This window comes from Schistocerca nitens, chromosome 2 (assembly GCF_023898315.1).
Source record: "Schistocerca nitens isolate TAMUIC-IGC-003100 chromosome 2, iqSchNite1.1, whole genome shotgun sequence".
Lineage (NCBI taxonomy): Eukaryota > Metazoa > Arthropoda > Insecta > Orthoptera > Acrididae > Schistocerca > Schistocerca nitens.
Window position 1 is genome coordinate 812930645 of NC_064615.1, and position 19271 is coordinate 812949915.

A 19271-nucleotide genomic window follows, 5' to 3' on the forward strand; every position below is an offset into this window, starting at 1 on the left:
GGTCTAATAATGCCAATAAAACAGAAATCATCAGAGTAGTAAATAGCCGCTGTGAAAAGCTGCAATGTATTCTCAGAGCGATCTTGCGCTTTCAGTAACTGCTGTTATCATGCAGAACGAAAGTACTGCGGCAGAATTGTCATGTAAAAAGGGAACTTTTATACTGCTTGCAGTTTTGCATTTTCATGAGTCCTTTGGGATACGGCAAACTATGCTGTGACATTAAACAAGGAAGTAACGAAGGACCTTCATCACAACAATAAAGAATAATAAACAAAGAATTTATCCTTTCATTTGAACTAAGAATGAGAAATATATACAAATCAAAAGAGACTTATCCTCTTATACAGCAAACGATCGGAAATCTCGCGACTTGTGATCCCATTCTTCACACGTCTATCCAACTGTATCGAATAGCTGTTTAAGTTTTTATTATGGCCAAACCAATTAGGTGGTTATTCCATTATTACAACATACTATGATAGTGAAGTGATCGGAGTATATAAGCATCGACATGTAGGCAAGGAATTAGTGTGGCATTCGTATTTTTCCGATGTGCGTGCAGTAAATGCAGAATTATGGCGACGTGATTACCAAATGCATCCAGAAGGACCAACACGCCGTTATTCGTTTCTCGGGTGCCGAAGAACAAACACCGGTTGACATTCACCGGTTGACAAAGACTGTGTACAGGGCAGCTCGTCTGTCGAAAACCACCATTGCTGCGACAAGGAGTGTTGCTGCTTCATGATAACTCACGTCCCCAAATCGCAAATATCGTAACCCAAAAGTAGTGCCAACTGAAGTGGAAGACACGCAAACATCCGCCCTATTGAACTGATCTCTCCCCCATGCGATTATCGAGCCTTCGGTCTCTTAAAAGAGGCCTTGAAGCGTCGACAATTCCTGTCTGACGAGGATGTACAGCAGACAGATACGGATTTTTTCACGCAGCAGCACACGGTGTTCAGCCAAACGGGTATCTTCAATATGGTGCGTCGGTGGGATAATTGGCTCAGCGCCGCGCGGGATTAGCCGAGTGGTCTGGGGCGCTGCAGTCGTGGACTGTGCGGCTGGTCCTGGAGAAGATTCGAGTCCTCCCTCGGGCATGGGTGTTTGTGTTTGTCCTTAGGATAATTTAGGTTAAGTAGTGTGTAAGCTTAGGGACTGATGACCTTAGCAGTTAAGTCCCATAAGATTTCACACACATCTGAACAATTGGCTCAGTGCTTACGGCGTTTTTGCCTCATTGACATACCAAGTATGCACTGCACGGCCTTCGAACAGGAACTTTTTGATCGCTCCTTATACAAAGAATATTTAAGGAAAACATAAAAATATTTACCATAGAAGGAAATAAGTTAATGTACTATACCTCTAATTATCTGGAAACAGCTGACCAGATAGAGTACAGAGGAATATTGTACGACCATAAAAATATTACAGTCTGTGAATCACATTATCACAACTTTGAATATAGTCGTTATGCAAAGAAGAAACGAGCACCAGAACGTAGGTATAAGTGGTGAATACTATCAAACCATTAAAATATTGATTTATATAAAAAAGCTGAAACTAACTTAATCAGTTTAAAGCACTTGTTTGAGGTCCATATACTGCGTATAGCGTTCGCAGGCGGCCACTTAGGCAGAGAACTCACAGCTTCTGTTTGGACGTCCGCGTCGTGTGCCACGAGTTCATGCGCATCCTGCGTCCTGAGGAAGTCCAGCAGCTCCCTGGAGTCGTTGGTGGAGAATCCCAGGACCTGCCCCAGGCGGAACGCCTTCTCTCTCGCTACGCTCGTCACGCCGTAAGGAGAGACTGACTCACCGCTCTCTATGGTCACTGACCGGAAGAGGCCTGTTGGAAGTCACAGTGGCAGATAAAGTACTAGTCTATTGCCTTTCCTCTGTGACACAGTTCGAATATTTCACCACACATCTGGACCAGTGTATGGTGGATTATACAGTCAGTTCCACAAGAAAGTGACGCCGATATCTTTATGAAATAAAAGACAGTATTATAAACATATATTTACATGGAAATACATGTGATTACTAATTGCACATTTACCTAATAGTTCAATTGCCACCATTATCGATTATAGGTTTGCACCTTTTTGGCATGCTTTCGGTAACGATCTTCATATCGTCCTGATTTTACATGACAGCTGCTTCAAAGTACATATTGGCTTTCCTTTAAGCTTCATCTTAATACACGACCAAAAATTTTTCGATAGGATTTGCATTCGGAAACACTGCAGGCCAATCCATCGTGGGACACCCCATTGTCTTGTTTCCACGCTATACAGAGGCAGCTAACGTGTTTCGCATCGTTGTCCTCCTGAAGCACCCAGTTGGCCTCGTTCGAACCAAATAACTTCTTAACGGATCTCAGACGGCTTTTTTGATAAACATGGCAATTTTTTGCACTGCCTCGTGAGGCTTCACATATTTTGAACTAATTTTAAAATGCTATCGACAAAACAAAACATTCAACTCTCACACTGTTTATCTATACACTGTGCAAAAACCCACTGAGTACAGATTCGAGACCACGTTACATTTAAAATTATGATGTACACTTTACTGTGGAACTGACTGTCCATTACTGAATTCCATAAAGTAATTGTAAAAAATAAAACATTTAGTCACGAGACAATCTATAACCGTACGAAGAAAGGTTTAAAGCCACAGAACAATAACACACAGTAATAAATCCGTACGTCTTGAGGCTCCTCCACACAGAGATTCCTCACTCTGAGGTTTCTGTTCCTAAACGACTCGCATGCTCTAGTGAATGGGTATCGATATGCACTATCTGTATAAATGTTGGCTAAAATACCAAAACACTTACCGTCTATCAGCGAACAGTGAACGTGGGTCCCTTTTTCTCATTTTTCTCTTACGTCCATCATTATATTTCTTGTCTCAAGGAACATGCAGAACAATATTTGGATATCACCTGTAAGTCTACTACTTGTCCTGTGTCGACACTAATGACTCTTAAAACTCCATTCAGTGAAGTACACTCCCTCTTCATCCAACATCTGTCACAGGAAAGTGCTGTATCTTTGATATTAGTTGCATGACAATTTTCTTGAATTGCCTCCTGGACTGCCATTTTCATGCTCTCTTCATCTTTCTTCTGTAACTGCATTGAGGAGAGTAGTGTTCAATGTAGTAAATTTTAGGGGAGGACCTGGTATGTTTGTAATATCATGTAAAGGGGTTCTGCCATCTCTTCCAATTCTTATACATCTTAGTCCAATGCAAATCCCATATTGGCTTCATACATGCTTTTCCCTGTCTTCGATGTCTTAAATGGTGTGTGAGAATCACAGTCTTGACATAAAATGTGCAGTGTGCAAACCAAACCTTCTCTCCTTCCATCATTCACCAAATTCACATTTGCTACAAAAAAAAAAAAAAAAAAAAAAAAAAAAAAAAAAAAAAAAAAGCACTTACAGGCTTTTCTAAGTGCCAATTCCAGATCCACAATTCTGAAACCTATCTTTATGTCATAATTTATTTCTTCTGTCACAGTACCTTTCCCAAGTTTTAGTTTAGATGCACTTGGACACAAACTAATGTTTGCATCTGCAGACCTGACTCTAACCCTAACATCAGTTTTCCGCTTTACATTGGAAATATGAGACTAACTATATTTTTTAAATACCTTACCAGGCTTAGGCACTGTAAAAAGCAATCAATATATTCAACCTTGCACAAAGAATGACACATTAAATCCAACTTCTCGCAAATTCCACTAAACAGCGCAAAACTTGTTTACAAAGCAGCACAGCCTTCTATACCTCACTGCTTGGACCATAAAATGGCTCCACAGCCTTCTATACAACACTGCTGTGTTGCATACAAAAAATCACAGCCTTCTAATGTTATACTTTCCTGGTTCACAGGAACCGCTTACAATTTAAATTTTTTATGCCATTTGTAGTTCGAATTTTAAAGAAAAAATTTGGGATAATAATGTCAGTTATATTTACTTTCAAATAAGCAAATAAAAAAAAATATGTAAATTTTTCATGTTGTGTGCCACTGTCCTCCCTAGACCACCATGCATGCTGGAATTAATCTGATCCTATCCTTATGATCCTAACAGGAGTGATACGTAACAGGTTGTAGTATATTCCTAGAGTCATGTTTTAAAGCTGGTTCTTGAAACTTTTTAAGTAGGCTTTCTCAGAACTTTGTATGTCTATCTTCAAGAATCTGCCAATTAAGTTTCTTTAGCATCTCTCTGACACTCTCCTATGGATCAAACAAACCTTTGGCCATTCGTACTGTCCTTCTCTGTATGCATTCAATATCCCCTGTTAGTCCACTTTGGTATGGATCTCACATACTACAACAATATTCTAGGATAAATCATATGAGAGATTTGTAAGCAAATTTCTTTGTAGACTGATTGCATTTCCCCTGTATTCTACTAATAAAGCAAAGTCTACCAACTGCTTTACCCACGACTGAGCTTATGTGATCACTGTTGACAGATTCCAGCCCTAAATCACTAATACTCTAGTCATAGGAACGTGTTTTAGTTTTGTGAAGAGCACACTTTTACATTTTTGAACATGTAAAACAATTTGCCCATTTTTGCACCAGTTTGAAATCTTGGCAAGATCTAACTGAATATTTATGCTGCAAGTACTTCATGGATAATTAAATAATTTGCAAAAAAATCTACTATAAATATTGACTGCAAGCTCATTAATATTCAACAAAGACAGTAAGGATCCGACACATTTCCCTGGGACACAATTGAAGTTAACTTCCACATCCTTCGATGATTCTACATTCCAGATAACTACGTCATTCAAACTTGTAAAATACACTCCTGGAAATTGAAATAAGAACACCGTGAATTCATTGTCCCAGGAAGGGGAAACTTTATTGACACATTCCTGGGGTCAGATACATCACATGATCACACTGACAGAACCACAGGCACATAGACACAGGCAACAGAGCATGCACAATGTCGGCACTAGTACAGTGTATATCCACCTTTCGCAGCAATGCAGGCTGCTATTCTCCCATGGAGACGATCGTAGAGATGCTGGATGTAGTCCTGTGGAACGGCTTGCCATGCCATTTCCACCTGGCGCCTCAGTTGGACCAGCGTTCGTGCTGGACGTGCAGACCGCGTGAGACGACGCTTCATCCAGTCCCAAACATGCTCAATGGGGGACAGATCCGGACATCTTGCTGGCCAGGGTAGTTGACTTACACCTTCTAGAGCACGTTGGGTGGCACGGGATACATGCGGACGTGCATTGTCCTGTTGGAACAGCAAGTTCCCTTGCCGGTCTAGGAATGGTAGAACGATGGGTTCGATGACGGTTTGGATGTACCGTGCACTATTCAGTGTCCCCTCGACGATCACCAGTGGTGTACGGCCAGTGTAGGAGATCACTCCCCACACCATGATGCCGGGTGTTGGCTCTGTGTGCCTCGGTCGTATGCAGTCCTGATTGTGGCGCTCACCTGCACGGCGCCAAACACGCATACGACCATCATTGGCACCAAGGCAGAAGCGACTCTCATCGCTGAAGACGACACGTCTCCATTCGTCCCTCCATTCACGCCTGTCGCGACACCACTGGAGGCGGGCTGCACGATGTTGGGGCGTGATCAGAAGACGGCCTAACGGTGTGCGGGACCGTAGCCCAGCTTCATGGAGACGGTTGCGAATGGTCCTCGCCGATACCCCAGGAGCAACAGTGTCCCTAATTTGCTGGGAAGTGGCGGTGCGGTCCCCTACGGCACTGCGTAGGATCCTACGGTCTTGGCGTGCATCCGTGCGTCGCTGCGGTCCGGTCCCAGGTCGACGGGCACGTGCACCTTCCGCCGACCACTGGCGACAACATCGATGTACTGTGGAGACCTCACGCCCCACGTGTTGAGCAATTCGGCGGTACGTCCACCCAGCCTCCCGCATGCCCACTATACGCCCTCGCTCAAAGTCCGTCAACTGCATATACGGTTCACGTCCACGCTGTCGCGGCATGCTACCAGTGTTAAAGACTGCGATGGAGCTCCGTATGCCACGGCAAACTGGCTGACACTGACGGCGGCGGTGCACAAATGCTGCGCAGCTAGCGCCATTCGACGGCCAACACCGCGGTTCCTGGTGTGTCCGCTGTGCCGTGCGTGTGATCATTGCTTGTACAGCCCTCTCGCAGTGTCCGGAGCAAGTATGGTGGGTCTGACACACCGGTGTCAATGTGTTCTTTTTTCCATTTCCAGGAGTGTATTTTGTTTGTTCATAGACGCAATCACATTCTTATGACACAGTCATAACCGATTTCGGCCATACAACGACAATCTTCAGATTCTAAAGGTGGCATACAATGAACACACCTGTATTCATTGTGTTCATGCGTTGTCAAACTTTTAACAACGCATGAACCTGTGTTCAGTGCTATAATCTGAAGATGGTCATTGTATGGCCGAAACCGGTTATGACTGTCATAAGAATGTGATTGCGTCTTTAAATAAACTAAACATTTTTACAAAATAATCAATCATTCGCTCCATTGACAAAATGTCGTTTTTTTCGTTCAAACTTGTTTGAGTACACTGTCAGCTCCTGCGGCACCTAACTACTGTGTCATATGATGGTGGATTGCAGCCATGCACTTTGACGTAACCATCATTGAATGTTACAGCGTTGTTCCCCTTCAAATGCAGAAAACCGATTAGCGTACGACACCTCACGTTATCGATAAGGAAGGTCATTTTGTTTTGGCTCTTACAGAGGCGTTCTAATCTACTGTGGCGGGGAATTTCAATATGTCCTATGCCCGTATGCATGTAGTCGCAAAAAGAACTTTATTTCTTAACTATTTTATGGATATGGTAAGTAAAATTTTATCACTATCCGGTGTCCTCCAGGAAGAGAAAGTTTAGTCTTTAACATGTATTTAGCAACGAAGTCATTAGAGGAAACGAATACCAGGTCGTGCTCCAGTGCAGTAACGTACATTAGCAACCTCGGCTACAACAGCATTAAAAAATTTTAAAACTCGTGGTGTTGTCTCTGCAGCATTCGCTGTGTGGATTAGATCGTGAAATGTAGCTGCAGCATATTTCTTGCAATTCTAGCAATATTGCTAAATCGGTAAGAAAGGACAGCACGAAATACTCTATGCAGATTAGTTCAGTTTCTCCTTAGTTTTAACAAGGCAGGATGAGAATGTGACTCGCCTGCGGAGCTGGGCGATATGAGGTGGTGGGCCGCTGAGCTGCCGCCAGCGCTCTCCCCGCCGACTGTGACCTTTTCTGGGTCAGCGCCGAAGGCTGCGACGTTCTGCTGCAGCCACCGCAGGGCCATCACCTGGTCCTTCAGGCCTGCGTTGCCAGGGATCACCTCGTCCTCAGTGCTGAGAAATCCTGTAGACAAACATCGTTTCTCAAGCTGCACTTCAAATATTCACGCAACAGTTAAATCTGGAAGGCAAACAATGTAGTGAAAGCCTATCAGTAGTACGACTAATTGCAGCAGCATGCATAGATGAGCGACAAGAAGAACGAAAGAAGAATAACAACAGAGGAAATAAAATAATGGAGCCCTTAGACATGGAGGGATGTCTATTTTCACCTTTTTGTAGAGCTCATTAATTATTTTGTTTTAAATAGGACAAAAAATCGTGTCTGAGGTTTGCGACCATATTGATACTTATAAAAGTTGTAACCAATGCTGATAGGTCGCTAATAACAGTCACAGGATATTAACTGACTGTCTTTATTGCATCAAGCGTTTCAGGCGTAGCCCAAAATCAGATGATTAACATGTAAATTTGAGAAAGAAATTTTTGACGATGGCATTTATTATGTAAAACATTCTCGGACTTCTGGTCACGTCAGTTCAGGGTAAAACCTCGAGCTTTTGACGATTAGCTCCATCGTCTTCGTCAGGAAGAACTAACTGTCGAACTGCTGCTGTACCGGTCTTGCATAGCCCAAAGGTGGCTTGTGATTGGTTGGTAATTACGTCATGCTGTCGCAGACGGTATCAACGTCTACACTGGTGGCGCCACCGCTCACGCCGTAGTATAAAGCAAACGATTATCTCTGGCTCTTCACTGCACCGAGAGATCGCTTCCATGCACCTCTAATGTTACATCCGCTGTCACGGCCGAAGATTTTCTCACACATTCTCGCTTCTATCGTCTCTTCATCTACAGAGTCCCAGTATGTAGCAGTCTGGAACAAAACTTTTGTTCACTCAAAGAGTATTTTATGTTTGTTTGTGAGCTTGTGCTAAGCAGCTGCAGGCTTATCCAGTTATCGACTTTTAATGTGGCGCTGATGCTTTGTATAACAGTCGGAAACAGTGCGGATGGACTGACCGATGGAATTGCTTTCGTGCTCACAATGGGTGTTGTAATTCCCAAGAATTCTGAGACTAAGCTGTCCTTAACAGCTGTAGTATCTCCTTTATCTTCTTATGATGTCGGAAAATAGATCAGATACCTTGTCTTCCCAGGAATCTGCCCATTTTGCTGGATGTAGCACCGCAGAGGGGAAGGAATGCTATATGTGGCTCATCACGTGAATGTTCAACATTTTCACGTTTCTTTTTGTTGGAGAGCACTGACTTCACATCAGCGAGAGCATGAAGTAATTACCTACCAATTAGAAATCGTCTTTCGGCTGTATAAGGCCACCACAGCAACCGTTTGACAGTCTGTTCAAAATGGTTCAAATGGCTCTGAGCACTGTGGGACTTTATATATGAGAGCATCAGTCCTCTAGAACTTAGAACTACTTAAACCTAACCAACCTAAGGACATCACACACACCCATGCCCGAGGCAGGATTCGAACCTGCGACCATAGCGGTCGCGCGGTTCCAGACTGTAGCGCCTAGAACCGCTCGGCCACACCAATCGGCTTAAAAATGGCTCTGAGCGCTATTGGACTTAACATCTGAGATCATCAGTCCCCTAGAACTTAGAACCACTTAAACCTAACTAACCTAAGGACATCACACATATCCATACCCGAGGCAGGATTCGAACCTGCGACCGTAGCGGTCGCACGGTTCCAGACTGAAGTGCCTAGAACCGCTCGGCCACACCGGCCGGCAACAGTCTGTTGCTCCTGAGGAAAGACGATTGAGGTAACTGGCGAATGGTCGAGTTCTTCCGCGAACAGCCACGACAAGAAATCCGAGAATGCTTTATACAAAATACAAACTTGATAAAGATATTTTAGACACAAACAATGTCACACAAAAAATCTACGATAGTAAGATAGTAAGTCAAATCATCAACATCAACTTCAAGACCTCCCACCATCAGGGATCCACGCCCATCCCAATTCTACTTCTATCACCAGATATACAATAGGTTCCTTTATTACACCTTCTCGGCCTTCCCATTCAACCCACCGCTAGGAGACCAAAGAAGAAGTCAGTGTGAAGAAAACAAAATATATTTATATTAGACTGACATGAGAATGCACGAGTCAGAAGGAAAACACAAAGAAGAGGAGACGGAAGGTGATCCGAGTAATCTAAGATATCTGTTATGCTTTGTCTGATGGAATTAGGTTAGGAAATGAGACACTTAAAGAAGTAAATGAGTTTTGCGATTTGGGAAGCAAAATAACTGATGATGGTCGAAGTAGGGAGGATAGAAAATGTAGACTGGCAATGGCAAGAAAAGCGTTTCTGAAGAAGAGAAATTTGTTAACATCCAATATAGATTTAAGTGTCAGGAAGTATTTTCTGAAAGTATTTGTATGGAGTGTAGCTTTGTATGGAATGAATTATGGACGATAAACAGTTTGGACAAGCAGAGAGTAGAAGCTGTCGAAACGTGGTGCTACAGAATAATGCTCAAGATTAGATGTGTAGATCATGTAACTAATGAGGAGGTACTGAATAGAATTGGGAAGAAGAGAAATTTGTGGCACATCCTGACTAGGAGAAGGGATCGGTTGACAGGACACATTCTGAGGCATCAAGGGATCACCAATTTTGTACTGGAGGCAAGTGTGCGGGGTAAAAGTCATAGAGGGAGACAAAGAGATGAATACAGTAAGCAGATTCAGAACGATGTAGGCTGCAGTAGTTGAACGAATCATAAACAAAGACAATAATTCAAATGATAGCATACTCCTCAAGATGAAGCAATTCGAGATAGGACGAAAAGAAAAGTGTTTGAAGACGACGGCGTTTAATCAGAAATTGAAGCTATGGGAACAATAATTCAAAACAAACGTTCATAGTTGTGCTAACCGTTTTTGAAAAACAAGGCACTGATTCAAGCAGTGGTATTATTCTTCCTATTTGGGAATAACCACAAATTCATAACTGAAAGATGTGTCCGTCAAGGACATTCTTTATTACCAGCACTGTAGTTAGCAGCCTTAAAACGAAACGAATAGTAATAAAAAAATTATTAATGGAACGTACCAGAACACCTTCCTTTCTCTGATGATATTATATTTCTCGTCTGTAGCGCAGATTAACAGCAGCTAATGGCAAAACTTTACATAGTAAGTTTAAAAGTAGCTTCGAAAACAATATATTATGGAAAAAATTATGTATAATCGACATATCAAAATGAAAATTGTTCATATTCTCAACGAAGTCACAGAACCAGTTGACAGACTTTTGTGTTTGTAACCGTGAAGGACTGAGATTGGATGGAAGGTTTGAAGAAATAAACAGTAAACTAAACATGGCATGAAGTGCATTTACACTGCCTGACATAAAAGAGCGAATCACCCAGAAGGGGGGAAGAGAAAGAAAGCAAACTTCACAAGTTGACAGGGTATATGTCGTTATTGCGACGATCACAAAATCGAGCCAAATCTGAAAAGAACATGGGAGTACAGTTCCACTTTCCGCATCCTCTGGCCTGAATGAATGCTCTGATTCTGTTGGGAAGGAAATCGTAAAGCCGTTGTATCCTTTACTGAGGTAAACTGTCGCACGTACCTGGACACTGGCACTGGGACGCAGTCGGTGCCCGAGATGGTCTCACAAATGTTCCATCGAGGACAAATCTGGGGATACTTCTGGTCACAAGAATACCTCAACATCACGCAGAAGAAGAGATGACTCATGTCGCTGCCATAATGGATGGTCATCCAGGAAACTGCAGAATCGCAATTTATCGCTGAATACAATGCGGAGCCAATCATCATTCCAGGATTCCCGACCACAGCACCAAACCGAATGCTTCTGTTTGTCTTGTTGTGAAAAACCTTGTCCTGTTGAAAAATAGGACGTCGATACAGTCGCACGGCCAGTGACGCATGAGGATGTCCACGACGTACCGTTGTACGAGACCTAATTTGGCTACGAGTGATAAGAAGACTGTAATACTACATTGTTATTGTTGTGGTCTTCAGTCCAGAGAGTGGTTTGATGCAGCTCCCTATGCTACTTCATCCTGTGCAAGCTTCTAATGGAATGTTGTCTACTCCTGGGGCCTTGTTTCGACTTAAGTCTTTCAGTGCTCCGTCAAATTCTTCACGCAGTATCGTATCTCCAATCCCCACTGTTCTCCACACCATGTTGCCAGAAGTAAACCGCTATGTCTCTCGAAAATATTGGGAGAGTGAGACCTCTCCCTACGTCGCCGCCATACTTGCTGACGATGGTCATCTAGGTATAACAGAATCGCAGTTTACAGCTGAATACAATGCGACGCCATTCATCAGCAATTCATGCTTGCCGGTCACGTTAGTACTCCAAAAGCAGTTGTTTGTTTTGTGAAGCTAACGGCATGACACGGCAATTCCCTATTTCGGCTGCTGATTTCCGACCAATGATGTGGGATGGCAAATAGTTTATTACAGTGCGTGCATTGCTTGATCTCGGATGGCTGTCGCAGATGAGAAGGAGCTACGATGTGCCTGCTGGACACTACGGCGACCCTCCCTTGTGGTGATCAGGCGTGGTTGACCGGAACCTCGACGATGAATATGCCTGCCCTCACATTGCCACGCAATACAACATCGGCCATTGTCGCAACCGAATGCCCCACGAATCTCAATTCAACCAGCCGGCGAAACAGAGACCGAAATGAGGCCACTTCCAAAAGTTGACAGGTGCTTGTAGCACTGTCTCACTCGAGGAATCGGCTTCTCCGTGGTTTTCACAATGATCACTCAATATCTGACACTGTTCACTCCCTAATGCACGATACAAGGCCTTGTAAGAATACGAACAACATCAACGCACACTGGTGGCCGTTGCAACTGCCATATAGAATTGTAACTCATTTACAAACTCGTACGTGTACGAAGATACACTGACATCCAACCATGACTTATGGATGCTTCACTTTATTTGTCAAGCTTCAGATATGTCTGAAACGGTTATTATAATCAATATTCGTAATAGTTTTGGTATATGACACTGAACATTGCCTGGTAATGCGAAAACTATTTGAAAACCAAATGTTGCTTGGCGGCTAGTAAAGAATGAATGTTGGGTAAGACAACCAAATAAACGAGCAAATTAATCAAGGGTAAGACTGGTGCAGAAGATGTAATTACGATTTACTGAAAATGAATTGACGGAGGACGGGACATTTAATCATGCGATTAGGAGGTAAATGGAACAAGGAAGTTTTTTGTTTGGCTACGAGTGAGAAGAAGACTGAGAATACTACATTGTTATTGTTGTGGTCTTCAGTGCAGAGAGTGGTTTGATGCAGCTCTCTATGCTACTTCATCCTGTGCAAGCTTCTCCACCCCGTGTAACTACAGCATCCTTCTGAATCTGTTTAGTGTATTCAGGCCTAAGTCTCTCTCTACTATTTTTACCCTCCGCGCTTCCCTCCAGTACTAAACTGATGATCCCTTGATGCCTCAGAATGCGTCCTAGCAACCAATACGTTCTTATAGTCAAGTTGTGCCACAAATTCCTCTTCTCCCCAATTCTACTCAGTACCTCCTCAATAATTACGTGATCTACTCATCTAATCTTCAGCATTCTTCTGTAGCATATTTAGAAAACCTCTATACTCTTCTTGTCTAAACTTTTATCGTCCGTGTTTCGCTAAACTCCATGCAAATACTTTCAGAAAAGACTTTGTGATACTTGAATCTATACCCTATGTTAACAAATTTCTCTTCTTCAAAAACCCTTTCCTTGCTATTGCCAGTTTACATTCTATAACCTCTCTATTTCGACCATCGTCAGTTACTTTGCTCCCTAAATAGCAAAACTCATCTGCTACTTTGTCTTATTTCCTAATCTAATTCCCTCAGTATCACTTGATTTAATTCGACTATATCACATCATCCTCGTTTTGCTTTTGTTGATGTTCATCTTATATCCTCCTGTCAAGACACTGTCCATTCCGTTCAACCGCTCTTCGAGGTCCTTTGCAGTCTCTGACAGAATTACAATGTCGTCGGTAAACCTCAAAGTTTTTATTTCTTCTACATGGATTTTAATACCTACTCCGAATTTTTCTTTTGTTTTCTTTACTGCTTGCTTAATATACAGATTGAATAACATCGAAAATAGGCTACAGCCCTGTCTCAACCAGTGCTTTGATTTCGTGCTCCTCGGCTCTTATAACTGCCATCTGGTTTCTGTACAAATTGTAAATAGCCTTTCGCTCCCTGTATTTTACCCCTGCCACCTTCAGAATTTGAAAGAGAGTATTCCAGTCAACATTGTCAAAAGTTTTCTCTAAGTCTACAAATGCTAGAAACGTAGGTTTGCCTTTCCTTAATCTTTCTTCTAAGTTAAGTCGTAAGGTCAGTATTGCCCTACGTGCTCCAGTATTTCTACGGAATCCAAACTGATCTTCCCCGAGGTCGGCTTCTACTAGTTTTTCCATTCGTCTGTAAAGAATTCGTGTTAGTATTTTGCAGCTGTGGCTTATTAAACTGATTGTTCGGTAATTCTCACATCTGTCAACACCTGCTTTCTTTGGGATTGGAATTATTATATTCTTCTTGAAGTCTGAGGGTATGTCGCCTGTTTCATACATCTTGCTCACCAGATGGTAGAGTTTTGTCAGGGCTGGCACTCCCAAGGCTATCAGTAGTTCTAATGGAATGTTGTCTACTCCTGGGGCGTTGTTTCGACTTAAGTCTTTCAGAGCTCTGTCAAATTCTTCACGCAGTATCGTATCTCCAATCTCATCTTTATCTACGTCCTTTTCCATTTCAGTAATATTACCCTCAAGTACAGCGCCCCTGTAAAGACCCTCTATATACAACTACCTTTCTGCCTTCCCTTCTTTGCTTAGAACTGTTTTTCCATCTGAGCTCTTGATATTTGTACATGTGGTTCTCTTTTCTCCAGATACTACGTATCTGTACATAAATGACATGAAATAAACGCTAAAGAAACATGCGTGGGTACAGCTGAAGACCATAAAATTGGGGAAGTCTCTACCCAAAAGTAATGTCAAATAGCTATTGTTGATGCTGATTATGATTCGAAGCCTCTAAATTCAGCCGCTTTCATTTCTGTAGCAGCCATTACGGTATCATATACCGAAACCACACAAATGAGAATGTTTTACCAGTGGACAGCAGCATGAATTGCAGCTCACCAGTCTCATTCTCACCAGCAACCACCTGCCATAGCGGCATCGATCTCTTCTATTCCAGACTCATCATTCACCAATGACTGTAGTTCATCAAATGGACCACATTTTGGGCAAGGGATCTTGCTGCATAAAATTCTACTCCAGCAAGCAACCGTGTTGTTCAGCAACCTTGTCTAAAATTTCTAGCACAGCCACACGTCATACGACAGGTAAAACAAGCAGTACCAAGTTAGTTGTGTCACAAGAAAAAAACTTCCACAAAGTATGTTATCACATACGACCTGATACAAAGATCGCTAACCCAAAAGCTAAACATTTATAGATAACAAGAAATATCTTTCTGACTTCAAAATCCAATAACAGGACTGTGTTGTTCAAATGCGTGTGAAATCTTATGGGGCTTAACTGCTAAGGTCATCAGTCCCTAAGCTTACACACTACTTAATCTTAAGTATCCTAAGGCCAAACACACACACCGATGCCCGAGGGAGGACTCGAACCTCCGCCGGGACCAGCCGCACAGTCCATGACTGCAGCACCCCTGACCGCTCGGCTAACAAGACTGGACTCCATGGAGTCGCCAATCAATATCACGAAAATGTTCAATTCTGAACTTCCTCCTGTTGCACTTACTGTACTTAACAGCATAACCTCTGGTCCCCACACTTGCTTGTTTCCCTTTGATCCCTTAGATCCTGCACAGATAAAACCTCTCACATTTCCAACTAACACTCTCTGCTGTGATCAAGGGTACAGACGCGGACATCATAGCTCAGAATGTTGGAAGGGAACTAAACTCCAATCCTGAATTACAGAGCGGAACACAATGTGCACCTGTAACAATTCTACTCAGATATTTCTTGTACATGCATTCTCAAAATCCTCGCAACTGTTGATTACTTCTTCACATACAAGGACCAAATTTGCCATTGTGCACAGCGGTTTCCAGATCTCAAACCTATGCTGTTATAAAAAATAACTTAGAGGCAGTGGCTGCTGCTACTGCTGATTAACGATCTGAAGAGACTAAACACCTCTCATTAGTCTCTTATTACACCCCAAAATTAAACCGCATGTCTCATCTGTCTGCGCATAGACCTAATCCTACGTGAAAATGCGTGAAAGTTTTCTACATGCTCTGGTGGAAAGAAATCGCAGCACTAAAAAATAATTAATGTAGCATAATGAAATTTCAGGAATACATGATTCTAGGTAACATATTTAACTGATGAAAATTGCAAATTCACAGGTTAATGTAAGCGCGAGACAAGCCTTTGTAAATGTGCAATTCTACTACATTAATAAATGGTGTAAGGCCAGAATACTGATTGAAAGCATGCAAACGTGCATGCACTGCATTATATAGGTGACGGATGCAAGTTTGTGGGATGGATTTCCATGCCTGTCGCACTTTGTCGGTCAATACAGGGACGGTTAATGCTGTTTGTGAATGACAATGGAGTTGTCCGATGATGAGCTACATGTGCTCGAATGGGGACATACGTGGTGAACTAGAAGGCCAAGGCAACATGTCGACACTCTGTAGAGCTTAGCTTCAACAGCGGTATGACGGCGAGCGTTATCCTGTTGGAATACTGTTTATGACTGGCAGCACGACAGGCCGAATCACCAGACTGACGTACAAGTTTGTAGTCTGTGTGCGTGGGAGTACCACAAGAGTGCTACTGCTGTCATACGAAATCGCACCCCAGGCTATAACTCAAGGTGTAGATCTAGTGTGCTTAGCATCCAGACAGGTTGGTTGCAAGCCCTCAGTCGGCCTCCTTCTAACCAACACACGGCCATCACTGGCACCGAAAGAGAACCAGCTTTCTTCAGGAAACACAACCGACCTCCACCCTCCCTCAAATGAGCTCTAGCTTGACACCACTGAAGCCGCAAGTGGCGGTTCTTTGGGGTCGGTGGAATGCTCGCTATAAGGCTTCTGGCGCAGAACTGCCCTTGAAGTAACCGATCTGTAACAGTTCGTTGTGTCACTGTGGTGCCAACTACTGCTCAACTGTTGCAGATGCAGTACGTTGAGACAGAGCCATACACCTAAAACGATGGTCTTCTCTCTAGGTAGTGCCAAGAGACCGTGTGGAGTCCTGACTTTTGCGACTGTACATTCTCGTGATTGAACATGTACAGTGGCTACAACTCCTGCGCATTCTGCAGTATCACATAAGGATGATCCAGCTAATCGTAGCACTTTTACGGTATTGATAATGTCAAAGGTAACTAACGCTCACGGCCGTTACAACGTTTGTTTAAAGCAAACCCGATTTGCATCCTCATAGTGACGCTACTACCATCACTCTTATGCGACTAGTGCGAGATCTGAATAGAAAGACGTCTACCAACTTTCGTTTATGTTGAACAACTCCTTCTTGGTGTTGCGATTTGTTTGCCGTCATTGTATTTGCTTATCGAGTATTTTAAGTGGAACACAGGTATCAGCCCCCCATGAACCATGGACCTTGCCGTTGGTGGGGAGGCTTGCGTGCCTCAGCGATACAGATAGCCGTACCGTAGGTACATCCACAACGGAGGGGTATCTGTTGAGAGGCCAGACAAACGTGTGGTTCCTGAAGAGGGGCAGCAGCCTTTTCAGTAGTTGCAAGGGCAACAGTCTGGATAATTGACTGATCTGGCCTTGTAACAATAACCAAAACGGCCTTGCTGTGCTGGTACTGCGAACGGCTGAAAGCAAGGGGAAACTACGGCCGTAATTTTTCCCGAGGGCATGCAGCTTTACTGTATGATTAAATGATGATGGCGTCCTCTTGGGTAAAATATTCCGGAGGTAAAATAGTCCCCCATTCGGATCTCCGGGCGGGGACTACTCAAGAGGATGTCGTTATCAGGAGAAAGAAAACTGGCGTTCTACGGATCGGAGCGTGGAATGTCAGGTCCCTTAATCGGGCAGGTAGGTTAGAAAATTTGAAAAGGGAAATGGATAGGTTAAAGTTAGATATAGTGGGAATTAGTGAAGTTCGGTGGCAGAAGGAACAAGACTTCTGGTCAGGTGACTACAGGGTTATAAACACAAAGTCAAATAGGGGTAATGGAGGAGTAGGTTTAATAATGAATAGGAAAATAGGAACGCGGGTAAGCAACTACAAACAACTTAGTGAACGCATTATTGTGGCCAAGATAGATACGAAGCCCACACCTACTACAGTAGTACAAGTTTATATGCCAACTAGCTCTGCAGATGACGAAGAAATTGAAGAAATGTATGATGAAATAAAGGAAATTATTCAGATAGTGAAGGGAGACGAAAATTTAATAGTCATGGGTGACTGGAATTCGAGTGTAGGAAAAGGGAGAGAAGGAAACGTAGTAGGTGAATATGGATTGGGGCTAAGAAATGAAAGAGGAAGTCGCCTGGTAGAATTTTGCACAGAGCACAACTTAATCATAGCTAACACTTGGTTTAAGAATCATGATAGAAGGTTGTATACATGGAAGAACCCTGGAGATACTAAAAGGTATCAGATAGATTATATAATGGTAAGACAGAGATTTAGGAACCAGGTTTTAAATTGTAAGACATTTCCAGGGGCAGATGTGGACTCTGACCACAATCTATTGGTTATGACCTGTAGATTAAAACTGAAGAAACTGCAAAAAGGTGGGAATTTAAGGAGATGGGACCTGGATAAACTGAAAGAACCAGAGGTTGTACAGAGTTTCAGGGAGAGCATAAGGGAACAATTGACAGGAATGGGGGAAAGAAATACAGTAGAAGAAGAATGGGTAGCTTTGAGGAATGAAGTAGTGAAGGCAGCAGAGGATCAAGTAGGTAAAAAGACGAGGGCTAGTAGAAATCCTTGGGTAACAGAAGAAATATTGAATTTAATTGATGAAAGGAGAAAATATAAAAATGCAGTAAATGAAGCAGGCAAAAAGGAATACAAACGTCTCAAAAATGAGATCGACAGGAAGTGCAAAATGGCTAAGCAGGGATGGCTAGAGGACAAATATAAGGATGTAGAGGCTTATCTCACTAGGGGTAAGATAGATACTGCCTACAGGAAAATTAAAGAGACCTTTGGAGATAAGAGAACCACTTGTATGAACATCAAGAGCTCAGATGGAAACCCAGTTCTAAGCAAAGAAGGGAAAGCAGAAAGGTGGAAGGAGTATATAGAGGATTTATACAAGGGTGATGTACTTGAGGACAATATTATGGAAATGGAAGAGGATGTAGATGAAGACGAAATGGGAGATAAGATACTGCGTGAAGAGTTTGACAGAGCACTGAAAGACCTGAGTCGAAACAAGGCCCCCGGAGTGGACAACATTCCATTGGAACTACTGACGGCCTTGGGAGAGCCAGTCCTGACAAAACTCTACCATCTGGTGAGCAAGATGTATGAAACAGGCGACATACCCTCAGACTTCAAGAAGAATATAATAATTCCAATCCCAAAGAAAGCAGGTGTTGACAGATGTGAGAATTACCGAACAATCAGTTTAATAAGCCACAGCTGCAAAATACTAACACGAATTCTTTACAGACGAATGGAAAAACTAGTAGAAGCCGACCTCGGGGAAGATCAGTTTGGATTCCGTAGAAATACTGGAGCACGTGAGGCAATACTGACCTTACGACTTATTTTAGAAGAAAGATTAAGGAAAGGCAAACCTACGTTTCTAGCATTTGTAGACTTAGAGAAAACTTTTGACAATTTTGACTGGAATAC

The 19271-nt window shown here is 42.8% G+C and overlaps 1 protein-coding gene across 1 annotated transcript in view; it reads right to left on the reverse strand.

Annotated features, from left to right (window-relative positions):
• LOC126234650 (acetylcholinesterase-like) overlaps positions 1-19271 on the reverse strand; it is a 109775-nt gene that overhangs the window by 40147 nt on the left and 50357 nt on the right. Inside the window, exons 4-5 of the mRNA XM_049943381.1 lie at positions 7230-7415; positions 1661-1860 (exon numbers count right to left, since the gene is read on the reverse strand). Coding sequence (XP_049799338.1) covers positions 1661-1860; positions 7230-7415 — 386 coding nt within the window. The remainder of the gene's footprint in view (positions 1-1660; positions 1861-7229; positions 7416-19271) is intronic.